The 10577-nt window shown below is 35.2% G+C and overlaps 1 protein-coding gene across 1 annotated transcript; it reads right to left on the bottom strand.

Annotated features, from left to right (window-relative positions):
* Positions 1–1258: 1258 nt before the first annotated feature.
* On the bottom strand, positions 1259–8956 carry LOC105363046 (poly(U)-specific endoribonuclease homolog). The gene is made up of 7 exons (XM_011500616.1): positions 8825–8956; positions 6242–6647; positions 5138–5169; positions 4785–5048; positions 3049–3364; positions 2226–2658; positions 1259–1505 (listed from the first exon to the last, which is right to left on the bottom strand). Exons 1-7 carry the CDS (start codon positions 8874–8876, stop codon positions 1272–1274), a joined length of 1737 nt encoding a protein of 578 aa, XP_011498918.1. The 5' UTR covers positions 8877–8956; the 3' UTR covers positions 1259–1271.
* Between the last annotated feature and the right edge of the window lie 1621 nt (positions 8957–10577).

Below are 10577 nucleotides of genomic sequence, written 5' to 3'. Positions count from 1 at the left end.
TTGATAACGTGAACATTGTTTGATACATAAAAAAAAAAAAAAAAAAAAAAAAAAAATTAAAAAAAAAAGTCATCACAGTGAACGTTTATATAGTCTAAATAAAACATTATTTATCTCTACAATGCAATATCAAATGAATCAAATGTTTATTCTTAAATATTTGAAAATACGGATATTAAAATGTTTACTGCATTTTGAATAAATTTGACGTCTATTAGATTTTCAATAAGAAATTGTATTGTTTGCTTAAATTAATTGACTACAAAGCAATGATATTCTGCACAACGTGCCTTATTATTATTCAAAAATACAAAAAAACAAATAAGAGAGAAAAATTCATAGCAGGCGAGAGTTCTGTCTGTGTCCTCGGTTCCTCATTTTTCCTCCCATAATATATATATATATATATTCTGATTAAATGTCCCTATCAGTGCGAGAAACACAGTGTGCGCGTGTGTGCGTGCGTGGGCGTGTGAGTGTTGGCGGGCCAGTCAGCCGTTATTATCACAATGCAATAAATATCGACTGGCATTACATTACTACATTTTTCCTGTTTAATGTCCATTAATACCAATAGTTTTCCATTTTTATTTTACGTGAAGGAGTAAAAATAGAAATTACAATGAGAATGAAAATAGCATTAAAATGGAAATTTATTGTGAAAAGAGTCGTTTGATATTACAAGATATTTGTAATGATTTTAAGGACAAGACTTCGAGACTTATTATCTTCTTAATTATCTTTCTAATTACAGTCGCTCGTTCTCTTTATTTTCAACATCCATCATATCCACAAAAGATCACAATTTCCATTCAAAATTATCGATAAAATTAATTTAAGTTTCGTACATTTTTTAATTTTCATAAATTAGCATAGAAATTAAATCATAAATAACATCTTTTATTATATTTCATGCAATTTACATATTAATTGAGAAGCGAAAATAACGTAATTATTTTAGTATCGTCAGTTGAAGCGGAAAAAGATCATATCTCATTTATACGAATTTACATTATTACATTTTCACATTCTTTAAGGGTTAATCGATTTTTATGAATGCATCAGATGAAAGAAGTTGCTACTTTCTGTATAAATATTTACAATTCTTATTACACTTGTACTCCAAAATTATGTTTTTACTTACACGGGCAATCAATTGGTCCATAAAAAATAAATTATCGAATTTTAAAAAAGCAATGGCCTGCAAAGTTTTTGCCTTATATCGGATTATCCGGCAATTTTTTAATTATTATTTTGTACAGGAGAGTTATCTAGATGCTGGGATAAGCTGAGCCAATAAGATCTCTGCCACGGTATCTGAACTTGTGGGTGATGATGTTGAATTTTGTACCGCCGAGGGAGACGGGGCACGGTTTTTCCGATCTTGCGAAGAAGCAGACCGTGTAGAGGGCCATTTCTAGTTCAGGTGACGTGCCCACGAAGATGTCGGTTACGGGTTTGTCGATGCCGTCGAACGTCACGTGTGCCTTCACGATCGCCGCTTTCTGCAATATTCATAAAAATTACGTATTTATTAGTTAATGAGGGCTCGCGAAATATCTCGCCAGGGACGTACAGATTTTCACGGATAATGCAATGAACTGAAATGGTGACTGAAATCGCTCGCAAACAGAGACAACAATATTTGTTTAATTTCATAGCTATAAAATCTCACGGCTGTACTTTTACACGTTTATTCGAAAAAGCAGCATTAAGAAAAAGATAATTTTTGAATGTCTTATCGTAAGAGAGAGAGAGAGAGAGAGAGAGAGAGAGAGCAGACCATGTGAATATTGTGAATTGTGTATTGGCCTTTGAGAGTAGACGTTTGTTGTTCTTCCTCTCAATTTTCTCCATAAGTATCGTTCGTAAGTAATGAGTAGGTTAAACTACAAGAAGCTCTCGCACAAGTCGTCAATGCGGAAACGGAACTTTATAAGTGTGGGTATGATCGAATCACACAACCATTCAATTATTCAACTTTAGCCCATTTTCTCAATGTCGGACTCGAGTATTGAATCCACTGCCCATCATGGACTATCTTAAAAATCGGAGAATTCGTTTGAATTAACCAGGCTTAAGATTAATTTAATACGCAATGTGATTTAATAAGCAGAATGATCCCGTCCAAAGTTCAAAGCTCTTTTGTGCTCGAAATAATGATAATAGCGACTAAGTGGCAAACGGAGGAGCTGGAAAATGACGAACGACGTGGCGCAACTCACATTGCCAAGGTCGACTTTCTTAATGTAGCCGAGATAATTGAGTCGCTTCTTCAGCTCCTCGGCGTTGAAGTAGATCCAATTGTGCAGACCGGAGACTTCGGTGCCGAGCTTGAGCTCGGTGAGGAACACGTGCTCGAAGCCGCTACTGCCGATCTTCCCCTCGCCCCTCGAGTACAGATTGAACCAGAGTGTCCGCAGCGTGTCCTTGTACTCGTAGTAGTCCTTCTTGATGAAGCCCTTGTCCGCGAGGAAGCGCATCGCCGCCGACATGAGGTTCGTGCTGAGGAACGTGTCGACTAGGAGGCTTTCCTCCTGGCGCTGGGCCGGGCTTATGTACTCGTTCTCACGCGTGTCCAGCTTGTAGTTGTCGTAGATGTCCAGGACTTTTCGAATGGTCGGCAGTTGCAGAGCTTCGGGCTTGACTTGAAGTAGCCTATGACAAATTGATCAAGAGAAAGTTTATACCTTCAAACAAGCAATAATAAATTGTATGAAAATCTTTTCGATTCCCAATACAATTTATACCGTTCAAAATGATTTTGAGCTTCGAAATTTTGTAAAATTAATGCATAATTTCCACGTCGTCCACTGGCGAATCAAGACACAGTCTCGAATCCTTTAAAAAACACAAGGACTTTAAAAGGCTCCTCCAAAGTAAAATTATCCGAATCGACTTTGTTATTTCGGAATTAAACGATTTACGAAACTTGATACAGAGCCTAAGAATTTCCAAAAAAAAAAAAAAAAAAAAAAAAAAAACCATAAAATAAAAAAAAAAAAAATAAAAAAAAAAAATAAAAAAGAAAGAAAAACGGCAACTCACGGCTGCACAGCCTCGTCCTTTGAATTACTACCGGTGGTCGTCTTTTGGAGATTGAGAGTGATGTACTTGTTGGCGTTGTTCACGTCCTTGATGAAAAGCGCCTCGGAGAGCTTCTGAAGGTCCTCGTCGGTGATGGCATTGCCCTTACTATAGGTCGGATTGCTCGAGAAGACCTTGCCGGAGTTGGAGGTCGCGGCCGCCCCGGCGAGGGCCGCTCCACCGATCCCGGCAGCTCCAATTGCCGCCCCGGTCGAGATGCTGGGACGTCCAGACTGGCCGGCGTTTCCCGGCTGTGGATGTACTAGGGAGAAAAACGCTTATATTGATTGTTCGATACTCCATGGAATGAAATTCAATTTTAAATAGAAACAATTTATAGATAAGATTAACTGCCGTACGGGACTTTGGAAATTTTAAAAGACTTTTGTTGGCTCCATTAGTTTCATTATGCTTTACAATGAATCTTCTTTCTTTCTTTCTTTCTTTCTTTTTCTTTTATGTCTGTCTGCATGTTTGTTTGTTTATTTTGGTTTTTATAGAAACGATACGTATTTTTGTTTTATTATTATTATTATTATTATTATTATTATTATTTTTTTTTTTGGAATCGTTACTCGTCACGAAAATTATATCGCGCAGAACGTGACTTTTCATATACCAATATAAAATACCTTTATATATTGAAAAATCGAATGTTTATTAACACTTCGTATGGATTTACGCATCGTTTGTATTATATTGTTATTAAACAATGCAAAGAAATGATTTTTTTTTTTTTGTGAAAAGAAAATTTTTTATGACGATACACGATCAAATTATTATGAAAAATTTATATCTTTGAATCGGATTATTCCGATTATCCGATTGCCGTTCTTATTTTCTCTTTGGTTATTCGGTGTTGCGTAATAAAGTGATAAGTTCTGTGGGACAAATTTCATAAACGAGAGCTTAAATAAACGAAAATTTCGAATATTCGGAGAATAAATTTACCAATTAAGAGATTTCTTTACTATATTTCTTATCATAATCATGCATGAGACAACATAAATATTAAAATATCATCTAAAATGTCAAGCAAACGAAGTAGCATGATATTATAGTAGAAATAATATGATGTAAATGAAGCGAAATAAGAGAAAGCCAATATTAAATAAATCCAGTCGTAAAATAATAATAAGCATCTCGGTTCGATTTCTTATAACAATACATTTTTTTTTTTTTTTTTAAATGACAAATAAGAGCTTTGATCGACTGCTTTAAATTCGGCCAAGTTGAGCTGAGTTTGTAAAAATTCTTTGAAATAATATTGCCCTCGCGAGAAAGCTTTGCTTATTATTCCAAAATTTACGTGTAACGAAGTAGCGATTATTTTATGGGAAGAAAATTGAATATCAATGGGCTTATATTCGAAGTAACACCATTAGAAAGTCAAGTTGATTCGTCTCGAAAGTGTTAATGGGCACAGACGTGATGCCATTCACGCGAGGCCATTTATCTTAACGAACCGTATTCACTTAACTGTTTCTTCCTTAGAGCACAAATGGTTGAAAAGAATTTCCAAAAGTACCATATCATCGAGCTGGCCTAAGGCAATTTAAGCATTCGATCAATATTACTAATCGTCCTTACTAATGGCGCTTTAGTAATGTGTGGCACTTTGCGAGCTGTCGCATACATCGGACGCACAATCGCTCGCAAATGGCTTGACCATTACTACGGACTGTCGCTCTACCAACCAGACGGATGCTGTCCAGGTGTCGTTGGGCTCGGGGTCTGGGCTCTCAGGCCGGGAATCGGCAATTCGACTCGATTTCCACCGTCGGCGACTCCGTTCCAGTTCTTGCTATCCACGGCCGAACCTGCTTTCGACTGTGGCGTCTCTGGTTTTGATTTCGGCTGCGAGGCCGGGATCGAAGGGCGTGCGATTGGCGTTGGCACTGAACTAGGCGCCCGGGTAGACGCCGTCGTCTGCGACGTCGCGGCTTTATTACCAATTTTCCCTGCATCAGTCAATGATAACAATTAAGTATTCGTAATTGTGATCTCGTGATTTATCGAGCCTTACATAGGCAGTCTTAAATCGACGGGCCCATGAGATTTTTACCGTCGTATCGGGAGATCCTGAAGAGATATTGTAGGATTTTTCGTAGCGTATGGTGTGGCTTCGAGCAGGATCGTTCGCGCTCGATATATCATGAAAATTTTACGAATAAATCGCGAAACGTGAAATGCAATAAATAGTTGCAGCAAGCGAAAACTGACCAATGAACGTACCGCGAATGGATTTTAGTTTAATTCCCGAAGTATAGAATTTAAATGGAAATTCTAATCAATGAGTTTCGATAGAGCAGTGGGAACAGTTTTTGCTAATTAAATTTATTTGTAAATTATTTGTGTATGTCATAGAGTGTTTTAATGAGTAGAAATTTTAATGAGACGAAGTAACATTACATTACATTATTTTCAAACAAAGTCATTTGAATTAGTGAAAATACAGTAAATTTTTAATTTTTAATCGTTTTTCTCTTTCTCTTTTTTAAACAATTAGTTTATATATACCTGGCGATCCAGCTGGTTGTTGGCCATGCGAGGAGGTATCGGGATGAGACGCTGGCTTATTATCTACTAAGATAATTATTTATTCAACAAACACAAAAACATAGTATTGAACTATAGATAGGTATGGAAAAAAAAAAAAAAAAAAAAAAAAAAAAAAGAATGGACATGAATAATTTATCGTGACATTGTTAACTATATAATTTGTATAAATAAAACAAAGAACGTGTCATGCTAGAGCCTTTTCAAATTATGCATTTAATCTTGAGATCGTCATTACATATAATTATCATTATAATTATAATTATCAATTACATATAATAAATTTAATTGTATAATCAATTAATCGTATAACGTCCATTGAAAAGGGAATAAATAGCCTGTACAATATTATTATTTTATTATAACAATTAGCCCAATCTAGTGAACAATATCTTATGATACTTCTCATCGTGTTACTTTCAGTAATTTTATGAATCAATATGTCACGAGTAGTTTATTGACCATCGGATCTATTGTAAATTGCAAGTCAAAGGACCGTTATCCTCTTGGAGTAGAATTTACGAAGGGCACCAAGTCGCAGCGAAATTGATAAAAAAAATCTGAGGTGGCTGAAGGTGCGCTCGAGGGTACTAGCAGCGATATAGGAGGGAAAATGCTTGACGAACCTGTACCGTGATGCGGATTGTCCGGCTTCGTAATGGTCTTCTGCTCCTGCATCTTGGACTTATCCTTGATGGTGCCGGCCTCGATGCCTCCAAATTCGGCGGCCCAATTCTTGTAATTGGTACCGGTGGCGGCCTTGGGTGGTCCGCTATCGATGGCAACTTCCGTGCCAGGATTTGGCTTACGAGGTTGGTTCCTCGGCGACTCGCCGCTCTTGGGTCCGAGGTTGCCGACACCAATGGCCAGGGCCGGATTAACGGCCGCGGCGATGCCCTTGTTGGTATGGCTCGGGGGTTCCATGAGCTCTTGGCTGGACGATTTCGGGGTCGTCGAGGTCAATTCATCCTTCTTTTTCCAAAATTTCCATGCGCCGACATCTGCCGTTCATGAGAAATCGATTATTTTATTTTTTTTATTATTTTTTTTTTTTTTTATTTTTTTTTTATTTTATCCCTTTCGATATTGACGTAGATTAAAAAGGAAAGTTTTTGGCACGATGCTTTATCTAACTGCGTATTGGGTCTGTTTAAATTGAAGGAAATTAAACGAACGAGCTGTTTACTTTGTCAGAAATTGGCAATAACACTGCGAGACGAATGGGTTATCATATAATCGTTAAAACGACCAGGACACGTAAGCTTGTTAGACAGAGTATGACTTTAAGAAGCACACTCATTAACAAGTTGAGAAATAAATATCTCAATATTAAATAATTAAACGGTAATTTTATTTTAATTTATTCAATAATTGGATGACATTTTTCTTTCTTTCTTTCTTTCTTTCTCTTTTTTATAGGTACAAAAATGGTTTAATTTTTTAAGTGAGAAGAATTTTTATATCTTTTGTCTTTGATGTATATTTATTATATTAAAGTATTTGTCCGGCTGATTGAATAATGTTTTTACTAATGTACACAGCGAAGGCAAATATTTTCGACTATATTACACTGAGAATTAATTGATTAATCAGTCGAATGTAATGCTTAATGCTGGCCTCTAAATAGTTATCTAAATACCGTTTACCTTATAATTGTAAAAGTGATAGAAATTCATTTTCCTAAAATAAACAATCGAGATAAACCTTGACCGATATCTATTATTATTGTTGTTATTGTTGCTGGATGAATCACTAAACTGATGCAATAGAGATAATTTTTTCAAGTTCATTAATGGAACAGCTTACACGGTAAGGACAAAATTGGGAAAATTATTGGAAATGTGTTGAAATTCTTAATTAAATATTCTTAAAACTGTTAGAAACTATTCAACTTTAAAAGATTCATTTACAAAATATCTTATCTACTATATAGGCTATACCCGTTAATTTCTATGTTGATTTGCATTTTAATTTAAATGCACTTAAAGTGTAAATTGTACATACATTTCGCGTACTATTTGTAAATATATTTTTCGCGATGATTCAAAATATGTAGATAAGCAATAAGTAAATTAATGATAATAATAAAAGAAACAAACAGAAATAAAAAAAAAAAAAAAAAACAAAAAACAAAACAAAATAAAAATAACATGGAAAATTTCAATATTATAATAATTATATATCTATAATAAATTATTTAAAATATCGAGTTGTGAACTTTTATAATCAGGGTTATCATTATATCGTAAAAGATTGTAAATCGTTTTTTTTAGATTAAAGAAAAAAGAATGAAAAAAAAAACTACTTTTTTCTATTATTATTACTTTTGTTTATAGATGATAAAAGTACTTGTAAAATAATCTAAGCAACCGCACAATTGACTAACGATAAATAAACAATAAAACATAATGAAAAGAGCCAATAAATTGACAATATAAAAATAAAAAATAAAAATTTTTTTATACCTCAATATCAATAATTTGTCGAAACGACCAATTGACGTTGGTTATTGCTATATATTACATTTATTTTGCCTCTGTGCTTATAAACACTCGTCCTTATGAAAATGTCCTTAGGAAATATTTTATTAAATCACCAGAGTCAGTTAACTCAACGCTCTTAACAAAATTCTACTTATTATCCTAAATCGCATACGAAATCCGCAGTTTTAAACGATACTCTAATCTTACAAGATTTTTCCTAATATAATAAAACTATAATATTGTATTTTGAAGAATTTTCTTTCGATGTCAATATGTATTATCGTAATGGGAACGCGCATCGATTGCCCATTCTTTCATCCCAACCGAAGGATAATAACCGCAAGAATTAATAGATTAATTGGTCAAATGAAATATAATTTAACCAAGGCATTCAAATACATCAAATACATTAATTCGCTATCTCTATCAAATCCAATAGAGCGAGCATCCATTATCGAACGCTCGACACAAAGTTTGGTCGACCGCTTTTGCAGGACGCTCTGTCTCTATCTACCAACGAAATAACAATCTTCCTCGTCGACTAGATCCACGAGCATCCCAAACTATCGAGCTTCCCGACGAGCCTATAATAACATTAATTATTCACGGAAGAATCTCGCGAGCCATAGCAGCGTAAACACGAACACAAAATCAGAGATCAGAGATTAATGTAAAAGCGCCAGGTAACAACTTACCGACGACCAGCGACAACAACGCCAGGAATACGAGGAAGTACAGAACTCTCATGATCACGATCGATCCGCTGCTCCTTATTGGCAACGCTCCTCGAGCACAGACTCGAGATCGACTGGCGGCTCGAGGAGGAGGCGAAATCGGTGGCCTCGCACGCTCGCCTCGACGGCAACACTTTCCCTCGTGTCGGACCTCCCATTGGTCCCTCCCAACGCGCGAAATAAAAATGCAAGATATCCGGCGCTGCTGGAGTGCCGTGTTTCAGATGATATCACCGCTCGCCGGGGACTGGACAAGGCCAAGGCGATCGTGCTCAAGCGCATTTTCGGGAACGAGCCAAGGGTACAGCAAGAACGCCCACGCACTTCCGGCTTCTTTCCAAAGTTCATTAAGGACGGAGAAGTGGGAGTGCGGAGCTGACCGATGTACTCGCTCCCATAGGTCGGACGATTTTATTAATTCCAGCGATGGATTGATAATTACATGTAGCTGGAGTTGGTGCTTCGGGCTGAGCGAGAACCCGTTACGCCAGGGATATCGGTGAAGCTGCTTTTCATTCATAACAATAGATAACAAATCGTATAGTCATCGCGATGGGGGGGGGGGTAAGAAATGTGTAATAAATGATGAAATCGTCAATGATGCTTTTTTTTTTTTTTATCATCGGTATAAATGGTTAGTTCTTAATGTTTGGATGGAGCGAAAAATTTGTTTGCTTTATGTAGATCGGTAAAATGAATATAAATTGAGCGTGAAGGGTAACGGCATTACGGCGGCTCGCTCGTTTCCTTGGAAAATTCACTTATTACGAAACGTCGTTAATTTTCTGAAGCGTTAAACCTTCAACTTATTTTTCAGCAAACGTTCGTGTGTTTAACGGCAAAATAGAAAAATTGCTCGTACGATGTAGAAAATTAAAATCGATGATACTCGATGTGTTAAAATTGTCATGATAAATAATCAATTTTCTCTTGATTATACGTCCAGCGCATTAAAGTGATCGCTGAGCTTGATTCCTGTCCCTCAAGTTCCAATAAAGTATGTGTATTAAATTATTAGAGTAATAATAACTATTTTTGGTTTGCTATGTAATGTGAAAATGAGTTGAAATCGTTGTATGAGAGGGGATAATTATTATAAACTAAAATTCTCTTTTTAAACGTTATAAACATGATGTATTGTCGTACATTGCGATTGAATTCTCTATAAAAGATCAATTTCTTTTATCATTACAATGTACTTTTTTTTTTGTTTTTTTTTTTTGTTTTTTTTTTGCTTTTAACCAAAAACATTATGAATGGGCGACTAATCGTTGCAGATTATTAAAAATCTCAAACTATTAAAAACAAAACATCATTTAGCACCAAATTATTCACGTACGTATTTAAAAAAAAAATATATATATATCGTTTAATTATCGTGTCAATGCCGACAAATTCGATTGAAACATACGATTTGACGATTTTTAATGATATTTTTATCTTAGCTTTAAAAAATTATTGTTTACGAAATAATATTTATTTTTTAATATCGAGGCGGACGAATTTCCTTAGAAAAATTTTGAATATATCGACGATTATGTTTGCCGTTTAGTAAAACATAATCATATTCAATCATATTTTTATTAATTTCCGAGATAAAAATATTTAAATAAGAAAATAGAAGAAAACAAAGATCTATACTTGTATTATGATTTACAAGTAACTAGATTTAGTTATGTATATATATAAATTATTATTTATCGAGTACTCAATA

The sequence above is a fragment of the Ceratosolen solmsi genome, unplaced genomic scaffold (genome assembly GCF_000503995.2).
Source record: "Ceratosolen solmsi marchali unplaced genomic scaffold, CerSol_1.0 scaffold56, whole genome shotgun sequence".
NCBI classification, from domain to species: domain Eukaryota; kingdom Metazoa; phylum Arthropoda; class Insecta; order Hymenoptera; family Agaonidae; genus Ceratosolen; species Ceratosolen solmsi.
Note: the sequence above shows the minus strand (reverse complement) of the source record. Positions and strands in the feature narration are given on the sequence as shown.